General features: G+C 42.0%; 1 protein-coding gene across 8 annotated transcripts in view; it reads left to right on the top strand.

Annotated features, from left to right (window-relative positions):
* GFPT1 (glutamine--fructose-6-phosphate transaminase 1) overlaps positions 1–21,887 on the top strand; it is a 43,605-nt gene that overhangs the window by 2,437 nt on the left and 19,281 nt on the right. For 4 of the 8 annotated variants that reach the window (XM_084499709.1, XM_084499708.1, XM_084499705.1 and 1 more), the window contains exons 2-12: positions 7,975–8,082; positions 8,476–8,583; positions 10,241–10,366; positions 11,154–11,212; positions 12,395–12,529; positions 13,395–13,456; positions 14,206–14,285; positions 18,938–19,043; positions 20,320–20,483; positions 21,107–21,202; positions 21,507–21,604. In XM_084499709.1, the coding sequence (XP_084355835.1) occupies positions 7,975–8,082; positions 8,476–8,583; positions 10,241–10,366; positions 11,154–11,212; positions 12,395–12,529; positions 13,395–13,456; positions 14,206–14,285; positions 18,938–19,043; positions 20,320–20,483; positions 21,107–21,202; positions 21,507–21,604 (1,142 nt within the window). Of the gene's footprint in view, positions 1–6,509; positions 6,568–7,974; positions 8,083–8,475; positions 8,584–10,240; positions 10,367–11,153; positions 11,213–12,394; positions 12,530–13,394; positions 13,457–14,205; positions 14,286–15,172; positions 15,227–18,937; positions 19,044–20,319; positions 20,484–21,106; positions 21,203–21,506; positions 21,605–21,887 lie in introns of those variants that run through there. The other 4 variants (XM_084499707.1, XM_084499703.1, XM_084499702.1 and 1 more) reach the window with 2 other exon arrangements.

Consider the following 21,887-nt stretch of genomic DNA (forward strand, 5'->3'; position numbering starts at 1 on the left):
AAATAGTTTGGAAAACAGGTTTTTCAAGGTAGCCAGGCCTGATGGACTGTTCTGTAAATAAGTAAACCTATCCTCTGCCATGACTGCTTTAAAACAAACAACAAAAAGGGATTTAAGAATTTGGGTCCGGTGTTGTGATTACTGGAGATAAGAATGGGCTTAAGAAAGACTTGAGTTCCAAGCTTTAGGTTTGCATGCACGTCAATGAGAATTGCCCTCCCACACTCCACAATACTGTTTGTACGCCTAGGTCCATGTCTTGCTGTGAAGCACAGAGCGGTGGCTCTTGCCCAGCATGTCTCCGTAGGGTTGGTGCTCTGGTTGTTCGCTCTAGGTGGGAGAAATCCCTCTTTTCTTATTTGAAGAAAGAGGCATGTGCACAGGTGGCAAAAGTATCCAGTGGACAAATACAGTTCTTCATCCAGTGGATTTTTTTTCTGCTTTGCTTTTTTTCCAGCACAGGCTTGGTGAATTGAACATAGAGCCTCCCATATACAGCTAGCAAACATGGTAACATAGTCTGCTTGTTTCTGACAAGTTGTGTGGAGTTAGCATTTTTCCCCCATGCGGCAGCTGGCACAGCATTCCCCTCGCCGACACACCGGGCAGCAAATAACAGGAGCCTGCTCCAGCAGGCTTTGAGCATCGTCTTAGGGAACACAGAAAGTGAGAGGGCCAAAAGCCATGTGGTTCTGGTATTCTGTTCTGTGCTGCTTGTGTATCTGTGTTAGTAGTTGTTAGGGCTTTGTTTTTCCCCTACTATAATTTGAAGAAAGATTGTTTTTTTTCCTTCCCTTCTCCCAGTCTGTCACGCACATTATGCATGTGATATTTAGCAACCTGCATCTAATTTGTTGAAGACCGGAGGCCTGATAATCATCACCAGGGCAAAGGATTCTTCAGAGTTGCCAAGTGGTTGTACTGATAATATCATCTATTGAAATTATTTTAACAGTATACAGTACGGTATAAAGATATTTGTAAATCTGACAGTAAATCTAGCCTGAAGGCTTTTCTGCTCTCCTAAGGGATTGAGAAAAGGATTAGGAGAAGCTACTCCTGAGTAACTTCATGTATTCAAGATGCTGGAGAAGGTAATTTATTCTTACCTGGAAGTGGTGATTCATTTCATTTTCCTGTGTGCTTACCATGAAATAAAGGAACATGAAAACCAGAAAGTTCACAAGAAAATAATGTTCTCAGGAAGAGTTGTTTAGTGACTGTCAACAATAGAAATAATGAGTTTGAGAAAAACTGTCAACTGTTTTTAGGGAAATCATAGAATGGTTTGGTTTGGAAGGGATCGTCTAGTTCCAATCCCCCACCCAGTCTCACCTTCAATCTTTATGTAGCTGTCACTGAGAATGCTTAATTTTAGTGTTTGATTATTAAAAATTGGATCTTAGAGAGAGATGAATTCCACAAGCACCTGAATACCTACCTGTTCTGCTGGGGTAAGATGTTAAAGCACATCCATAAGAGACAATGTTTTATGTTCAAAACTATGTTGTTAAACGTATTTCACTTGAGAAGTACACATGGGACTTCTCGCTATGGCAGGTCTTATTGTGAACAAGTCTTTTCAGTCCCTATGTGTGAAGTCCCATGTCAAGTTACTAGTTGAAATGTTTTATTCTGTTGTAAAGCGTGACTGCTCTTCTAATCCTGAAGTATATTAATGTCAAGACTTGAGGTATATTAGTGTATTCCAGACAAAGCTGTTGTGTTTTTTGAGCCTATCAGTTACACATTTCTGTAGGATGTTTGCTGCTAGTCTTCTTCTAGCTGGGAATCCACAATTACATGTTTATACAGTTCTAGGCTAGAATGAAGTTCACAGGGGGGCTTGGGAGGTTCACATGACATGTATTTCTCCTTAAATAATGGCAACTCAAGGCTTGTCAAAGTAGTGCAATTAAATGTCATTCATATTGCCTGATTTTCTGTAACACTTCCTCCTTCTGGCTTGTTCCAGAGCCCGAGTTAGAGTGCAGGTGTGACATTGTCACTGAAAAGTAGTTATGTTGATATGGGGCTAAATACGTAAGTTGAGCTGGAAGTGAAACTCCCATTTTCGGGTCTGCTAGAGACCTGAAATTATGGTGGGCTGATTTCAGAAGGTTCTGCTTGGGTTTCCCAAATTTGTCATGTTCAGCACCTGGGATGTAGGCTGGCAAGGGGGCGAGGCTGATGGTGGGACCATGATGGAAATTTGCTGGATTTGCACTGCACTGCAATTTCATCAAAACCAGCATGTTTCTATTGGCTGCTGTAACTTAAATGAATTGTCACTTCGACAGAAAAATTGGCACTTTGTGACAGAGTGCTCCGCACGAAAGCCTTCAAGCAGCTATAAAGATCTGTGCAGTTCTTATCTTTTCATCTTTTGAGTCATGTGTTGATTTGAATATAAGCATGAAGAGGGAGAGAGCAAAGATTTAATAAGGCATTATGATTTGGAGGAAAACATCCCTGTATTGCATGGCGAGGAATGTCTTTTATTGTCTATAAAGCACAAGGTAGGGTTGCTCTGTGCCGTCCTGCATCTGCCACGTCCCACCTTGGAGCAGGCTGCATTTTGTAGCTGGATAAAGTCATCTTTGTTCAGCTTGCATGTAAAAAGAGGTTCTTTTCTGAGTGGCCAGCGCTTTGCGTCATGCTGGGACATCAGCATCACCGGAGCGCCCTTTGGCTCACACAGATGTGATCAACAGCTTGGGGTGCAACTCAGGAGCAAAACCTTGTCTGCAGAACACCTCTTGCTGGCTGCCAAGAAAAGTGGATGATTTTCAAGAGTACTCTTAAACCAGTGGAGCATAGCAAGCATTTAATGCCTTGGGTCTTTTTTCTCATCTGTCAAAGGCAGTGGAATTGTGTTTAAAAATTGAAGTGATTTCAAGATCTGATGGCTCATATTCCTGAATAATCCAATATTAAGGGTAGAGCCAGTAAAAATGCTGTTCTTAAAATGTAGATTTTTGAAGCTTTCTCCAGCTAGTTAGGAGGACTGAGGATTATCTCATTGTGGGATGTTTGAGAAGGTGAAAATGAAATGCATTTGAAAATATTTCCGGTATATGAAACTGTTATTTGTGCATAATTCATCATGTCATAAATGGGTGATAAGCCTTCAAATGTTTCGTTTTAACTTGCTGATTAGTCAGTCTTGCATTTATTTTCACTTGCCTTATTGTCCATTTTTTTACATAAGTAATGTACCATTTTAGGTATTATTCTGTTTATTGTAGTGTTTTTTTTAAATGTTTTCTATGAGTTTTAAACCCACTTATCTTACTTGTCTTCTCATTTGTAAAATGTGTTGCTCACTGGTGAATTCTTAGAACCTTATTTTTGTAGTAGTGTACCCATTATCGCTCCAGCTATTTTCATGTCAAGATCTAAAAAATAAGCTGAATCAAAACAGCATCTCCCAATGTTTGCATGGTCTTTTTTGAAAAACGTTTGCATGTTTTACAGCATTAATGCTGTATTTATAGTTGGTCTTTGTTTTCTGATAAGATCACTTTTTCCTTTTTTTGTGGCGTTCTTAGTCTTAAATTCAGACTTTCTTCGTAGTCCTTACTAATAATCTGAATACAATTGTGCTGTAATTAATAGATTTTTCAATACCCGAGACAAATGCCAAGTTGGCTCCTTTCTAGATAGATGTTTTGTTTGTTTACAGTACAAGCACAAATAAGCAGTGCTGTTTTTCAGTCTCATTTCAGATGACCCATTCCTGCCTGGAGGAAATAGATTTATTCTCTGTGGCCATTCAGTACAGGGCAGTTTGGTGTACGCTGCTAGCAGTTGTGACCTGTGACAAGGACCCAAGTCCATTTAATTTTCTTTTTCAGTTCAGGTGTGACTGAACTGGTTAAAATGAGCAGAGATAATAACATTTCAAGTCACCGACTGATTTGGATTCAGATTTAACAAAGGTGTCCAAAGGCAGCCATTGGTAGAGGGAAATGGTTTTGGTTTAAAGGCACTTTTTTTTTTGGTTCAGGATAACTTGGAACCTGCCAGAAGCAAGATGGAGGCTAAAATGATCAACTCACATTCACAAAAATGTTTTATGAAAGGAAAGCAGTTTTCTGTGTAATAATCATGCCCCTCTATTGAGTTAGACTTTTTTGTGTGTGTGTGTGTAGCAGATTTCTGAACCCAAAGAACAATGGTTTCCATAAAGCTAGCCATTTTCAATTTATAAAGCAGAATCGTGTCTGCCTTTTCCTTTTTCTGTTTCCTTTATGTTTTTTTTTCCTGAACCTTCCTCTGTGCAGCCTCAGGTGAAAACCACAGAGCATTTGTCTTGCGCATGCAGTAGTCAGTAAGGACTGAGGTCATGCAGAGCTCTGTAGTACATCTTGTGGGTAGGGAGAGGGATCGTGGCTTGGTGATCCAGCTTGGGAGCCACACGCCGTGGTTCTGACTTGGGCTGGTCTTCTGCCCAGTGCTGGCTGGGGTTCACAAGCAATCCCTGGGCGCTGTGAGCTCAGAATGATGTTTGAACTTGAGAACAAAGTGTTCCTGCCTCAAAACTAGCAGCAAACCAAAAAGCGGATTTTGTTTTCCTGGCCTTGCAGGGGCACCAAGGGTCTGTATGGAAAGTGCCATGGGACATGGTCTCCAGTGGGGCTGTGAGGAGGTCTCTTGTGTTTCTTTGGTGTCCCCTCACCCCTGGGGCTGCACCTATCAGTTACAGACGTGTTGATCAGGTACCGAGGAGGTGTGCTCTGAGCTTTCCGTAGGGCTGGTGCCATTGGAGTGACCATGTTGGGCACCCCGCTGTGCTCCAGTAGAAAACACTTGCAAGCACAACGCAGTGTCATCGCCTGAAAACAAGCCGAGCTTTCTGTGGCTGTGTGCATGATATTTTGTTGGCACAGAGGAGGACTCTGTCCTTGTCGGCTGTTTGTCAGAGAGGCTTGGGGCTGCTGACGGGCAGCCAGGTTGGATGCAAGATGGCTGGGCAGCTGCTGTGACCACTGAAGTTAAGCTTGCTGTCCTGTTCCCCTACCCTTCCCTGTCCTTCTCTTTTCTTCTCCCTTCTTGGGTAGGCCTACATATATCGTGCCTTCTGCACATGGTTTCTCTTCACAATTTCCAGCGGTGCCTTTACCAGGCAGCCTGTCCCGTGTCTGCCTGTGAGTCACAGCAGACCGCCCTGCTGCTCCCTCAGTGAGGCTGCTGTGCCTCTCATCCCGCTGCTGTCTGCAGGGCTTCAGGGGCGGCCTCGCCGTCACCACATCTGAGCACCTCAGCACTAGTCATCACCCCCAGTTCAATGGACAGAGCACGTCCCACTTGACAGGACTTGTGGTGGTGGGAGCAGGGAGCTGCAGCAGGAGAGCAGCACTTGGAGGGTGCCTGGAGAGCTGCTGGTGGGCTCCAAGAGCGCAGGGAGCTGCCCGGAGGTGACATCTGGAAGACTCAGGGATTTGGGTGGGAGTGGGACCATTGGCTTGAGCTTCCAGGGTACGTATAACAAGGGAGAGGAGTCAGCTCTGAAACTGTTTAGTTAATTGGGAAAAGTGTATGCAGCTTTCATATTTCCATAATTGCACATGCTGGTTGTAATTGCTCCTTCTGAGGTAGCTTTACTTACGGTAGGTGGTATGGGTGTAAAGGGGTATGTCAGGCATCGCTGGGTCCTGATATGCTTTTTTAAATTTGTCTTGGGGGTCTCTTTGGGACGTTTCAGGCAAATACAGACAGATGGGCTTTTCCAGCCACTGCCTACTAATAAAGCAGTCTGCTTTGTACTCTCCATAAGACCTGGAAGTCACTTACAGGACTTTAGGTGTCCGGGATAGAGCTGAAATGTGCAGTCCCTCAGCCTGGGTGACAGCTCTTTGGAAGCAGTTCACTTGTGAACAGGGAGGTTGCTGTTTGTCTGAAGAATACAGTTTTTAGAGACAGAGTGAACTAAGTATCTCAATTTGGAAAACTTTTTTTTTTTTTTTTCACAAGGGTGGAGAATGAAGGTTTGTAGGATGAGAGCAGAGGAAGTTTTTGAAATACAGCAGGGGTTCTTAACTGCTGGTTAATAAACCAGCGACATAAATATATAAATATATAATTATTAGTATTATTATATAAATAGCTAAAAACTCAACAGTTTTATTACGAATTATGAGGTTTGTGGAGGAGGGCCTCACTCTGTCTGTGTCATTACTAGAACCAACATTCAAGTTGAACATCAAGAGGTGGCAGCAGCAGGTCAGTGTGCTTTGTTGGGTTGGGCTGCTGGGAGCAATGGGAGAAAATTGCAGTTTTTATAAGCCTGGTCCTAATAGTCTTACAAGTGGTTATTGGAAAAGGCTTTGGCTTTTATGGGAAATGAGAGTAGGAGCAAAAGAAACCAAATAAAAAGCTTTTTTTATTTTTGTCTTAATCTGAGTAAACAGTTTAAGAAAGAGGAATGGTAGAATGTGCATCTCTTTTCTTTTTTTTTCTAGTAGAAAGGAGGAAAATAAGTGAGATGTGGCACACTCCTCTTATGGCAACGCTGCAGGGAGATGAAACTTCTCAAGCTGGTTGGGAGAGGTGTTCTCAGAGTGGGTGGGTGGCTGAAGCTCGTGGCAAACCTATCCTGAGACCTGAAGCCAAGCCCTTGTAAAAGGGAGAAGGAACCAGGGAGGATCAGAACTGCAGGCAGCCATGATACAAGTACTCTGCTAAGGCTTAAAAAAGGCCTTCTAAATTTTTCAGTGCTTTGCTATGTGGTGTTTGGCACAACACATCAACCGAATAGCCCATGTTTCTCCTTACAAAATAAATTAAGACATTAGAAAGCTTTGAATTATTTAGTTTAATTCTAAATCATGAAGAGTTTAAGAACACAATTTTTCAAACATTCTTTAAAGTAAAGTATTTGTGTAAGCATAAAGATCCTTGGTTCAGGAGCTATCCTGGGAGTAGTCTTCCATGCAAAAGTCTGGGAGCTATGAGGCAGGCTATGTGGCTGCACTGTCAGGAAGAAGTCAAAGAATTGGGATGCCTTTAAGAAGGGCTTTTTGTGTGGGTGGCTGAGTGGCTGAACTCTGTTCTCCTCAAGAGTGTTTTTATAATGTTTCTCTAATTACAATCCTTGTGTTACCAGTCACGTACGTATGTAGCTGTTTGTGTAAAACCTCCTGTGCTTTTATTCCATGCAGATGTTTTTCCTCCCTTAAAATGTTGAACTGGGGAGAATGACAGTTTTCCAGTACAGATACTTCTAGCAACGAGTAAATGTCTTCTCATGCTCTTGCTCCATGATGGCACCAAAGGGAATCTTTCTGAAATAGCGCCATAGTTGGTATTAGAGATCTAGGAATTTGTGTGTCCCCATCACCACAATGTGTTTGTGTGCCAGCTGCTTAAAAATAGAAGCAATGATTTATCTGCCTTTGCAACCCACAGGAAAAAATAGCTCAATTAGTATGAGGGTGTTGGTTTGCATGAATTAAATGAGTTTTTCTTAGTGAGTCTGTGGGAGGAACTTAGTAAGAGAAAGATATTCAAGAAAGAATAACTAGCGAAGATGCTTCTTAAGCATGCAAAGTCCAGTTTTAGTGAACCTTAAATTCTTCATCTGGAGTCATGAGTTTCCTGTCCACTGTGTTGTCTCCTGGCAGCTCATTCTGTCGTCCAGGTCCAGCTCACCTGGGGAGTCTCTCCCATCGCACCCAGGCTTGTCCTGTGTGTTTTCAGCCTCCTGAGGAGGATGTTACCACCTGATCCAGGAACTAGGTGATCTTTAGGGTCCCTTCCAACCCGAGCCTTTCAGTGGTTTTTGTGGTTAGTTTTGGTCCGAAATGTCAGTGACATCTCCACTGGACCTCAGCTGTGAATCCTGCAGGGATTCTCAATGTGAAAGATCAATCAATGGGATTTTTAATGGGGTGTGTGTACCACATAGATAGCACCTACAGTTCCCTCTGCTGTGACTTTATTGTAAATTATGCTCTTTTTTTCCCCATACAGGCATCTTTGCTTACCTGAACTACCATGTTCCCCGGACAAGACGGGAGATCCTGGAGACCCTTATTAAAGGGCTCCAGCGGCTGGAGTACAGAGGCTACGATTCTGCAGGTAGCTCTCTTCAAGCATCTGTGGCTCTTGGATTTTGGCTAAAAGATTCTTGTGGTACATGAATGTGGTTTATGAATGTTTTCTACCGGCTTCTGCTTTTGAAGCAAGCTGAAACACAAATTGGATGTCTGTGATCATGTGGTTAGAGGTTTGGATTAACTTTCAACATACAGACTTCCATAAATGTTCTTGATGCCCATTATTGAGGATTTGAAAATACCTAAAAGAAGACAAAGCCTAATATCCTGGGTTTGTTGTCTTTATTTGGAGTGTCAGCTGGGGAGAGGAAGGACATCATAAAGGGAAAAAAAAAAAGCAGTACATGTTTACATAAAATATTGTAACATGCATTCTGCATTTCAGTCTTTCTTCATATTCTGTGGTGATGCTTAGGTGTGGGAATCGATGGCGGAAATGACAAAGACTGGGAAGCTAATGCATGCAAAATCCATCTTATCAAACAGAAGGGGAAAGTGAAGGCTCTGGATGAAGAGGTGCACAGTATGTATTACCTTTTCATTCTTTGCTTGCTCTCCTTCTTTGAAATGTCCTCTCATTTCATGTGCATTTTGAATGTTATCTGTTTTACCCAGAAACACTATGTCCAAATAACTTCTGTATAGAATGCCAGAGATGTAGACACTCATGCATGTGATGGAAAGTGATCCTAGGGATGTTGTCATGATGTTGCAAGAAAAACAAGTAAGCAAGAAACAAAAAAAGCAAGAAAAAGGAATTGCATCCTATTAATGTAAAATAGACCTGAAATATGTTTTAAAAAGACTGAAAAAACAAACCTTCCTTAAACTGGGGAAATGGAAACTACTTGGACATAATTATCAGAGACCTAGAGCTTGGCCAAAAAATCAAAAATATGCTAATAAATTCACTACTCGAATTTTAAATTTCCATATGTATTATTTGTCCCTACTGAAGCTGTCGATCTCTGTAGCTGTGGACTAAGTGAATGGCTACAAGTAAGCACAGATGTATGTGTATAACTGCCAAATTGATGAGAAAGCACAGAATGAGGTGTTGTCTGTTTCTGCCTCCTTATATTCCCTTTGATTTAAATGTTGGTTTTGTTAAATATGTGCAGCTCACAAAGAAACACAAAATTGTTTGGGTAGAGTACAGACAAGCTGTGTGTGGATGGGACGATGCTTTTCTAGGGAGGTGAAATTACTGTAGTTTGCATATAAGAGCTGCTGTTAACCTAAGAGTGTTATAAGCTTAAGTTGTGCTGTTATTCGAGTTAACTTGGAGAAATCATATAAAGCAAGCTGTTTGCATAACTTAAAATTAGCAAGGGTTTAAAAAAAAGTTGACCTCATGGCAGAGTGCTGTTTATCCAAAATAAGGTGGGTAGATCTAATCATAGCGTAGAGAAAACCAGGAACAGAAAAAGCAAAAAAAAAAAACAGAAAAAGAAAAAAGAAAAAAAAGAAAAAAACAGAAAAAGAAAAAAGATGATCCATGCATTACAGAAATATAAGGTATGCAAAGTATTTCTGAAGAAATGTGTGTCTGCTCAAGAAAACTGCTGGATATACATAGTTTAAAGTGGTTGTGGAGACATTTTGAGAACAGAAGGACACTTTTTTTCCAAAGAAATACTAATGGTATGCTTTCTAGTGACAAGAGGTAGTGATGAATATTTTAGCCATAGTGGTATGTAGCCATGAAACAAGCTGGTTTAGTCACAGTTTGATGCCAGGGAGATGACAGGATGGCAAGCTGCACCCAAGAGAGGAAAAATCAGGGTGGATTCTTTCTTAAAAGTTTTATTTTGGTTGGGTGAGGAATGCAGGAAGGTTGCTTGTGTGCATTCACATTTGGAATCCTCTTGCAGGGACAGCCAGGGTGCTGTGGGAAGGAAAGGCTCAGGGCAGTGGGGTGAGGGATGTCCTCCCTCCTGCTTGTTTAGGCTTCCTGAGTGGGAATGAAGCTGTGTATTTTAGCTGTAAACATCCTTAAACATAGGTGAATCTGAAATTTTAGTGCTTTGGAGCAGGGGGTTGTTGCTGTGGTAGCTTCATGCACTCAGTGTTCTGTTAGGTTTGTTGATGGTGGGTCCAGGAGGTGGGATGAGATTCTTGTGTTGTCTTTGGGGTAGAGACAGCCCTCCATATTAAACTTCTCCCACTTCTGCCTGCAGAACAACAGTACATGGATCTTGACGTCGAGTTTGATGTACACCTTGGAATTGCGCATACCCGTTGGGCTACCCATGGTGAGCCCAGTCCTGTCAACAGCCACCCACAGCGCTCGGATAAAAACAATGGTAGGAATGTTTGCTAGAGAAAACGTGTGGTCCTGAGCAAGTCTTGGAGTATATGGAAATATGTGTGGCTTTCTGGGACACCTGGTGTGTTGCAGGAAGTGGTGGTTGGACTCAGGACAGGTGGCTTATTGCAAGTTGTGATGCTGAGCCCAATTACCAGGAAGCTGGAGGGGTTTGGCATTGATTTCAGACTATGGGGGATGTTCTCATGGAGTGCTTACAGCCCTGAATCATCTCATGAAGGGCTAGGGTTAGTGTCCCAAAGGTTTGGTGGGTGCACAGCCACAGTGCTGAGAGGAAATGAAACAGAATGAAATTGGATGGTAGGGATCTACCCAGCTGTTCTTTGTGTTTGTTTTTTTATTTTTTTTTATTTCTATTGTATTTATTTATATTTTTCTCATCACCACTGTACAGAAATGTCTTGGTTGGTGTTTTTTGGTGTGGTGCCCTAGCAAGCTGGCAGGGGGAGTATAGCATTCACTTGTTTCTAGCTTGCTGGAAACAGGCAATTGTTTAAGAACTTCCACAAGTTTTACAAGATCTCATCAGTCCTAGTCCCACCCAGGTCATTAATATGTATCTTCTGCTATTACCAATCAAGCAGAATGGGGCAGAGCAAGGAGATCACGCTGGGAAATTAAACTTTTTATTATGCCAAGTGCACTATAAGGTTTTGTGGTCCCTGCTGTCTGTTGGGTATTGCGCTGCTGTGGGCATGGGCTGTCACTGACTGTAAGGCTGAGGATGCTGTGCAGAGCTGAGCAGGGCCTTCTTCTGTCTCCAGAGTTCATTGTCATCCACAACGGCATCATCACCAACTACAAAGACCTGCAGAAATTCCTGGTGAGTAGGACCCCAGCATGGATGGGAGAGAGCCACCCCTGCACACCTCGTCACCTTCCTTGCTGCCCTGTGTTCACACTCTCTGCTCCTTCTCTCCCTCTCACACTCTTGCACTGACAAGCAAAGTCACTCCACCACTGTCCACACTGTCATGCTCCTGCATTAATGCTCTTACAGTAGCTCCCTCACTTCCCAACTCCTACTCACTCCCCACCTGTCCATGTGCTCTCACTCCCCAACTTATTCCCAGACTTGTATTCTTGCACTTGTACTCTCTCCCCCACTCATGCTCTCTTGTACTGCCTCCCCTCCTCACACCCTTGCTCCCCCAGTCAATCTACTCAATCCTCCATTCACTTTCTTGCACTCACTTCCTACTTACCTTCCAACTCACATCTTGTGCTCCTCCACTCACTCCTTGCTCGCACTGCCTCCCGAAGTGCACTTGCACACACTCATTCTGCATTCATACTCACTCACTCCTGTTCTCACACTCTTCCACTTGCACTTACTCTCCCACTCATGTTCCCCACAGTCACCCTTGCACTCACACTCACGTGTACACCCACTCACTCTTCCACTTGCACTATTACTCTTCCCCACTTGCACCCGCCATACTCACTCACACTCATACTTGTTCCTCACCTGCACTCCTGTGCCCATTCACATTTACTCTTGCACCTCCACTACATTTTTATCCCCCCACTTGCTTTCTGGCACACGCTTACCCAAATGCTTGTGCTTTCTTTTGCACTTGTAAATAATGTCAGGTGGACTCAGCCTCATGTTGACTCTTGTGCTCTGCCTCTTGCACTCACCCCCCCCCCCCCCACCTCATGCCCCCATTTGCACCCCTCCACTCACTCTCCCACCCGTGCTAATAGAGTGGAAGGAAAGGCATGGTGGAAAGAACGCAGAGGAAAAGCAGACAGGAGAACAGGAGGGAAAGGAAAGAGTTATGGGTGGAAGGGGAAAAAAGGAAAGGTGGAAGGGGACAAAAGGGAAGGAGGTAAAAAAAAGCAGGAAAAGCAAGAAAGAAAGGAAGCAAGAAGGCAAGCAGAAAAGGAGGAGGGAATACAGGAACAAAGGAAGGAAAGGAGAAAGTGTGGGAAGGAAAAGGAGGGCTGGAGAGGAAGGCAGGCAGGCAGAAAGCTGGTTACCAAACGTGTGCTGTGGCTGCAGGAGAGCAAGGGCTACGACTTCGAGTCAGAGACAGACACGGAGTGCATCGCCAAGCTGGTGAAGTACATGTATGACAACCGCGACAGCGACGACGTCAGCTTCACCACCCTTGTGGAAAGGGTCATCCAGCAGCTGGTAATGCCCAGGGCAGGGGGCCGGGTGGGGACACAGGGACAGACACATGCATCACTGGGACAAACATGGGGATGTTGTGCAGGGAACTGCTGTTAAGGGCAGTGCTGAACCTGTGTCTGACGTTCCCAGGGACGTTCTGTTGCACATGATAATGGGGTGTTTCATTTCCTACCTTGTATAATTACTAGCAGACATCCATTCATTCTTATTTAACACTAGACATTTATTTTTCAAACGAATATTGAATAAATTTGGGGGTTCAGCAATATCTAGTTCCTTGAATGCTTTGAGCAGGAGCACGTGGAAGGCAGGGGACAGGGTTAAATCAAGTCTGCTTGAGTTCTTCTCTGGAACCTCCATCTGGAAGAGATGCTGACCCCTTGTGGGGACTTCTCTGCACAGCGCATGGCTTCCACGTGTCACTTCTTGCTGATTGTTCAGGAGATGGGTTTTTGCACTGATTTCCCTAGCAGAATCTGCAGTAGCTGTAGACCAAGAACAAATGTGGCTGGCAGGTTGTGGTGGTTCACCCGTGCGCTTGGTGGCACTATACCTTAGCCAATACCCCAGAGTTGGCACTTTTTATCAGGCTTTAGCCCTCTGAGTTAAGGAGACCACTTGTAGGGGCTGCCTTTCAGGTGAGAACTCAGCAAGTGGTCAGCTCCTGCCCTGGGGATCCTGCCCTGGGGATGGGGTACCCTTCTGAAAGAAGCACTTGGAGGTTCTGAAGAGGTCTGTGAAGCCTTCTGCTCAGTATCTCTTACTTGTTCACAGAAACATGGGTGTACCTTATGTGTTGGGATTTCTGAAATGATGACCTGGTCTCAAAAGACAGGATAAGCAGTTTGCATTTCTCTCATTCCAGGAAGGTGCTTTTGCCCTTGTGTTTAAAAGTGTTCATTATCCTGGTCAAGCAGTTGGTACCAGGTAAGTATTTGTACAGAAAAGCACGTATTTGGTGTACTCTCTAGGTAGCTTTTTTTTTTTTTTTAACCCTTTTTTCTTTTTTTTTTCTTTTTTCCTTTTCCCTTTTTTCTACCATTTTTGTATTTTTACCAATCTGGAAGATAGTAGAGGTTGTTCTTGTTATACTGTATACTCTAGGGTGAGGTTGGCTGTTGTTCATTTCCTTTCTCTTCTTCCCCATTTATTATAACAATTAAAAAAGTAGAATAGTTCAGTCAAAAAGGTGCACCCTGTATTTTAAAGATTTCTTAGTGACAACCTGCATCATAACTGGTCTGGAACAGGTCAGCTCTGAGCTTAGGAGGAGACAGTGTTTTCTGTAGATTCTTATTGCAAGAGCTGAGAAAGAAGATGCCTTCATCTTTTCCTTTGTGTTTGCAATAGTGACAGCATGTGGACAAGTACCCTATATGACTTGCAGCTGGGCCTGCCTGGTGTTCAGGTTTTCTACTCTACTTTTAAACATGAGGATCAGTCAGGTTGATTTAACCATATATGTTAACCTAGCAACTGATTTTGAATTTACATGCCAATAGCTGTTTGTAGATGCATAGAGTGAGCAACAGTCTAGGTATTCCTGAATCAGGTGTCATGGGATTTCAGTTACTCTTGCAGAGTTCATGCTGAATTTGGGATGTTCATTTGTTGTTCAGTTCAGGGAGATGAATCTTTGGGTGCTGAGGCTTGTAACCTGATGTCTTCTCTTGCAGGAGAGGGAGCCCCCTGCTAATAGGAGTGCGCAGTGAGCACAAGCTCTCCACTGACCACATCCCTATTTTGTACAGGACGGGTAAGCGTGAGCCCTGCCAGCCCAATCACTCCCACACCAGTGGGGTTAATTGCAAACATGGGGTTTCACAAACAGCTGCATGCTTTGGAGTATATGTTATGTTTATACTTACTGTTGTAAATTAAACCATTACAAAAAGGAGGTGGTTTTTGTTTTTCATGTTTTTAACCATATGCTTTACCACCATGTACCTTAAATCTAGTTTGTTGAGGGATATGCAACCTACTGTTTTTGCTCCCTGATGTCTGCCTATTTAAGACCAGAACTCACCTCTAGTTTTAGAATCAAAGCTTTAATGTCTGGTGGTTGCAAGGAAAAAGTATCTTAGAACAGTATTGTTAAACTTAAATACTTAAATTCATAATAGGTGCGTGGCATGCAGTCATTCAGGGAATTGTTTGCTTTTATGAACAAAAATGTGTCCTTTGCAAGCACTATCACAAATTAAAATTTATTGTCCTCTTTTCAATTTTAAAAAGTATAATTCTTTTACCTTATGCATGGTGATCTGTGTTTTCTGTCCATTTCTCTCACGCATTTGTCTCATGACACGTAGTTGCACTGTGAATGTGAAAAGTGGTTAAGAATTATCCTGTAATTTACCATTTTTGAAGGAGTCTGAACCTATTCATTTACTGGGCAGTGGAGTAGTTACATGAACACTGCAATGATCAAAGGGACTTAGTGTGGCAGTATGTTTGACTGCTTCTTGGTGTTGCTAACATTGCCTTGCTACAATGTAATGTGAAGAACCAGTCCCAGTAAACTGTGTCTGTGTTTACTCTTGGGTGATGCCAGATAATTAACAGTGATTCTCTATGTATGTATGTAACACTTTTTTTTTCCCACTGATGATCTGATTTTTTTTTTCCCAATTGCACTTTCAGCTGTACAGTCTATGGATCATTCTTTTGATGGAATATCCATAAAAACGGAGGAAGGTGCCTACCAGAAAAAATCAATAATAGTTGAAATTTCAGACAAATCCTCCAGTTCATTAGGAAAGGAATCAAAAATGAAACAAATTGCATTGTCTTTTTAATATGTGGTTATTGCTTTCCATATAGTATACTGAAACAAAGGGGTTAGCTAGAATTCCTTCTTGATCCAGAACACCATGAGCAACACACAGAAGATCCACTGATCCTATTTCAAGTACTGTGACATAATGCTCCACACACAAAATTGATGATTTAGTGCAGGTTGTGGTCTGTGCTCTATGCAGCTTTGATTACAGAAGGAAATAGTAAGATACTTTTTTTTTTTTTTTTTTTTTTGAGAAGAAGAGAAAGGGAGTGGGGGTCAGTAGAGTGAAACCGTGTTAGGAAAAACATTATTTAGGAGATCACCAGTAATCTTACTGCTAGCATTTCTGGAATTCCTTTTGGAGTTCAGGTTGTCAAAGTGCTGAGACTGCAATTAACTTCCCTTTGCTCTGTTAGCATGACTGTATTTGAACAGCTTGAAATACATGGGGGACTTACTAGGCAAACCATTTTTAATCTCACATTAAGTACTTATTTCATAGAATCATTAAGGTTGGAAGAGACCTCCAAGATCGTCTGGTCTAACCATCACCCTACAACTAATGTCACCCACTAAACCATGTCCCTAAGCACCATGTCCAACCATTCCTTGAACGCCCCCAGGGACCGTGACTCCACCACTTCTCTGGGCAACCCGTTCCAATGCCTGACTGCTCTTTCTGGGAAGAAATGTCTCCTCGTTTCCAACCTGAACCTTCCCTGCTACTACTTAAGGCCGTTCCCTCTAGCCCTAGTTCTCTGCAAGAAGAGTCTGACCCCCAGCTCCCCACAGCTTCCTTTCAAGTAGTTGTTAGAGAGCAATAAGGTCTCCCCTGAGCCCCCTCTTCTGCAAACTAAACCCCCCAGTGCCCTCAGCCGCTCCTTACAGGACTTGTGTTCCGGACCCTTCACCAGCTTTGTAGTCCTTCTGTGGACATGCTCCAGGGCCTCGACGTCCTTGCAGTGAGGGGCTCAAAACTGAACCCAGCACTCGAGGTGTGGCCTCACCAGATCAGAGTACAGGGGGACAATCACCTCCCTGGTCCTGCTGGCTACACTATTCCTGATGCCGTTGGCCTTCTTGGCCACCTGGGCACACTGCTGGCTCATATTCAGGTGAGCATCGACTGACACCCCCAGTTCCTTTTCCTGTACACAGCTTCCAGTCACTCTGCCCCAAGCCTGTAGTGCTGCTGGGGTTGTTGTGGCCACAGTGCAGGACCTGGCACTTAGCCATGCTGAACCTCATCCCATTGGCCTCATCCCATCAATCCAACCTGTCCAGGTCTCTCTGCAGGGCCTTCTTGCCCTGTGGCAGGTTGACACTTCCCTCCGCTTTGGTGTCATTTAAGGACTTAGTTCATCAGATCACATATGAAGGTTAACTTTTATCTGAAACTGTAGAAAGCTTTTATAGAAGAGGAAAAGAGCTGTTTCTTAGCTCTTGTAAATAAATGCAATTCCAGCACCACCAGACTTAACTTGTTTCATCACTTAGTGGATGAAATGTGTGCTTTTGCTGGAGCAGAAACAAGCTTCAGTTTGATGAAAGGTGAGCTGTGTTCTGTTTGAGGAGCTAGTTTACCTGAATAAAAACATGAAGTGATGTTTTGTTTCTTTTTACCAAGCATTTTTCTCTAAGTCAGTTTGAAGCATTTAGAGTAAAATTCTGGTCAGGATAGTTCCCAGGGGCTTTGAGAACAATTATATAATGTCATCTTCTGAAAATACTCTTAAGGAAATCTAAACTTCAGTGCTGCTGAAGTAAGCATAGAAAAATCTACTAAGCAGCAGTTGCATTAATCTGCAGTAGTACCTTTGCAGAACTGCAATATACCTAAAATTGTCATAAAGTATGATATTAAAATACACAGAAAACATGTCTTCCCCCAATTTTTACTGTACCTGTGTTAATTCATCATGACATCTCTATTCTTTGATATAGAAGGAAAAAGATTACTTCTGTGTTGCTTCTAATTTCTAGTAAATGGGAGTAGGTGCTGTGCAGCAGCAATCGAAGTTGCTCATAGATAAATGGATTATCTATGGACAAACCTGCAGATAACATAAGTCGTAATTGGTTGATAACACTAACTTTTCAATTGCTCCTTCATAAGAAACACACAGAACATGTGTGTGAACACAATAAGAACACCTTGTACTTACAGCTCCGTGTAGAATCTACCATACAGGAAAGCAATGCAACATAGTAAAGTCAATGTGCAGAAATGTGTTTTGAGAAACAAAATTTGCATGTTTTGATCAAGTATGGGTGCTTCTGTTGGAGAATGGCAACTAACACTTTTGCTCTGTCCTTTCTAATTGTTTTCTTCATTGGCTGACTTGATAACTATAGTGGAGGGCCTTAAATTTTTGGTTAAATGGTACCTTCTTATTAAATACCAACATGAAAGCAGTATTTTTTTTTCTTTACGTTTTCAATTACAACACTACAACTCTCAACATCATGAGTTCTGCTTACATCACCGAATCAGAGCTGTATCCAGTGTGAAGAACTTCCATTAGGACTTAGGAAATAAACAAACAACAGAGTAAATTAAATTATTGAATTGCTGTTGTTCCTTATCAATTATTGCATTTTGCTAGGTAAGCTGCTTAATCCCCTCCCACACTCAGAGAGTGGCAACTGGTTTTGTTTGAGGTCAGTGCTGAGCAGTAGGTGCTTTGGTCCTCATCTGCATTCCTGATGTGCTTCAGTGCTGAGAAATACTCTCTGCAGCAGAAGTGGAGTTAGAGCATTGCAGTGTGTCAGGAGGTGCAAGAGTGAAGGATTCTTGGTGAAGTACCAAACTTTTATAAAGGCTTTTATAAAGACTTGGTGCAGGATTTTCAGAAGTTGATTCTCAAGTCGTGTGTCCTTCAGTCCACTTAGATACTTCCCTAATAGCAGTGTAAGACTCTCAGCAGGTTACCAGCTGTACAAGTTTTGGATCCTAATGAGAAGCTTGTAATTGATTATCTCAGTAGCGATGTCAGGTACTTAATCATGAATTTTGTGATCTGTGTCTGAACACATTAGCTCAGCCAGACAGAAACAGGTTTAGGTTACTTCTGCTGGCACTTAGTGGAATAGTGTGGTTGTACAGGTGGCAGCTCTGAAAGAATTTTATCCAGTGATGTCACTGGCAAAGAAAGAGAAATCCTGCTTGACTTCTTAAAGCTTCATGAAAGTTAGTGAAACAGGAGCACAGGAGAGATTTTAAAATGATAATTGGGGAGATGAAACTACGAAAACATTGGTAAATATGACTGCTCATAAAGTAGCATGAATGCTCTTTTCCTAGTGGAGTCATGCATAAACTTTGTTTTGAACTGTTACTGATAATTTCCTCTAAACCTAAAACTCTGCACACATTACACTTGCAAGTTTAATTCAAACGCAGATAAAAAAAAACATGCAAGAAAACTGAGAAAGGGCACGATAATATGACTGCTCGTATGCTGCCCACTCCTTTTTGATGCTGTTAAATTTACTGTGACCGCTCACAGTGATGAAAATAGTGCTTCATGTTGGTACCATGCCTTGGGACCTTTTGTTGAACCTGACACTGCAGTTGCATTCCAGATTTGTTGGTATGTGCAGTACCTAATTCTCTTGTCTTTTAGGTAAAGACAAGAAGGGAAGTTGTAACCTGTCTCGTGTTGACAGCACCACCTGCCTCTTTCCTGTTGAGGAGAAAGCTGTGGAGTACTACTTTGCTTCTGATGCTAGGTAATGTTCTTCAGCATCTTTTAGTGTATATAAAAATTTGGTCTGTAAAGGTGAAGCCATTAACAAGAAACGGGGAGGCAGTTTCTTTCTAAATAATAGTAAATAATATATAAATTATGTGGCTGTTAGCATTGTTTACAAACAATTAGTTACCATTTGCAGCTCTAAAAGAGACAGAGGAGTAGAGGTTAATGTTAAAGAAGTAAACTCACTTTGAGTTGTTTGTTAACACTTTTTAATGTTATTAATCCTTCTTCAAGCCTAGTTAGCATGGGACAGATCTTACCTGCTAATAGGATTCCGGAGGTGAGTGATAAGAAAGCTGTGAGAGTACAGACCTGAAGTAACAGAACAGGTGCAACTTACTAAGAGGATTGCATTGCTTCTCCAGGAATGTCTGCACATGTGCAATTCCTTTAGCATCAAAGGTGTCTCATTTTAGTGGAGGTAGGAAGGACTAACTTGACAAAAGTTAGTCCTTCTAGAACAGGTAGTTTTCTGTTTAGGGAAATAAGTACTCTTTCCAGAAATGTAACAATGCTGCACGGTTCGAATTCTAGAGCTCATTTTATCAGCGTTTTGGAGAGATTTGGGATACCCCAATGTGTTCTGATTTCAGAGAGCTTTTCCATGACTTGGCCAAGGTCAGAACAAAAGCTACTAAATAGTGAGCTGATGCATTTCAGTACAGCTTGCCTTGTTGAAGTAAGAAAGCACGGACTAAAATCCTGTCAAAGATATTAAGCCTCACAGGTAATTCCAGTATTGACACTTCTCAAGTAACCTGAAGGCAGGGAAAGTATTCAATAGTACCTAATTCTTGGAGCATGTCTAAGTAGATGTTCAAGTATTTTAACAGGTGTCCACAGTTCTACACATGGGGAACACGACATGCAGGGAGGGATGATTGCTTATTGCTGGAAAAGAGAAAGAATCCCTTTACCTGTAGTTGAATATTCTGTGTATTAAGCCTTCTTCCTGACTTCTGTTCTCTAGCTCCTAATGGTTAGATCACGCGACTACACCTGCTGCTTTGACTGAGGAATTCATAGTTTCTTCTTAAAGCAGGCACTGAAATTCATAATTAGATAGGTGGAAGAAATCCAGTTGTATTGGTAGTGTGGAAATGTTCTTTACGGTGTTCCTTTCATTTTAAAAGAAATTTCATTGAAATGAGTAACTTTTGAAATATGTATGTTGGATTGTAAGTAGGGCTGTAGCCTTTGTCTTTACATGACAAGTAATGTCTTACGGCAAATGATGTATGCTTTTATAGTGCTGTCATTGAGCATACCAACAGAGTGATTTTCCTTGAAGATGATGATGTAGCAGCTGTGGTTGATGGCCGTCTTTCCATCCACCGGATCAAACGTACAGCGGGCGATCACCCTGGGCGTGCTGTCCAAACCCTGCAGATGGAACTTCAGCAAATTATGAAGGGTAAAATATTCTGAATGTCACCAATGTAGATGCACAGTCATCTCTAGAGTCACATAATAATTAAAGTTGAAAAGGACCTCTGGAGATCATCTGGTCCAGTCTCTGAACTAAAAGCAGTGTCCATAGGTCACCGTGTTCAGGAGTTTGTTTAGACAAGTTTGGAGTATGTTGAAGAATGGAAATGCCACAGCCTTTCTGAGTACCTGTTCCAGTGCTTAGCCACCCTCATGGCAAAAGAAATTGTCCTTACATCTAATAAGACTTTCCCTTGAGCTAACACTGTAATGGGAATTGTGGAGCTGAGGATTTCACCTTCTGCTTGGAGGCATCTGTTTTTTTTTTTCTGAGATTGGACCTTAGGAGGCTTGCCATTCTGGATCTGACCAATAGTTGACACATTCTGGTATCTTGAATCTAGTTCTAAGGCATCAGATCAGCTCAAAATGAGTAGAAAATGAAATGTCCGCTTAAATGAACCTTTCTTTTAGATACACATACAGGAATAAAAGCTAATCTCTGACTGGTAACTGGCCTGTCATTGTCTCTGATCCAAACTTTTCCCCATAAACATAGGGAAAATGTATATTACTGTGTGGTAAACTATTCTTTTTATTATTTTATAGGTAACTTCAGCTCATTCATGCAAAAGGAAATTTTTGAACAGCCAGAATCTGTTGTTAATACAATGAGAGGAAGGGTCAACTTTGACGACTACACTGGTAATTGAGATGCATCCTTGTTTGTTTTTTACAGAGCAGTACCCAGTAGATTCACAGAGGAGGAAGTAGGTGATGACATGGGAGATTAAAATGTGCCAGTGTAAGACAACGTGCATGTCTTATTACAGGGAGTGCTTCCCTAATCACATAATCTGGTGGCAAAGTTATTCTTTGTGATGAGTTTGTTTGTTTGTTTTTTGCAAAGTGGTTGACTGAGATCATAACAATGCATATTAACACCGGTAATCTTGAGAAGTTCTGCTACCTAGCCACCCTAATTTTTCTCTCTGAATCTTGTTTACAGTGAACCTCGGTGGGTTGAAGGATCATATTAAGGAGATTCAGAGGTGTCGTCGTTTAATCCTTATTGCTTGCGGGACAAGTTACCATGCTGGAGTTGCAGTAAGTGGTCAGTCTTGATCTGTTTGCAAACTGTAGCTAGAGTTGAACAGCAGGCACGATACTGTGTCTGGCAAGCATGATAAAGGTGGAATAGTAATGTTGAGTGAGAAAAAATCATTCTGATTAGTGAAGATCCTTTTGAATCTGTATACAACAGATTTTCAAATTGCTAGTGACAATAATAGGAACTAAAAACTTGAGTGATTGAGTACTTATGAAAATATTGCCTTTGATTTTATTGCTATGGAATGCTTTTTTTAAAAAAAAAAACAACTTGTTTTGT

Source organism: Aythya ferina (assembly GCF_964211825.1).
Source record: "Aythya ferina genome assembly, chromosome: 27".
Classification (NCBI taxonomy): domain Eukaryota; kingdom Metazoa; phylum Chordata; class Aves; order Anseriformes; family Anatidae; genus Aythya; species Aythya ferina.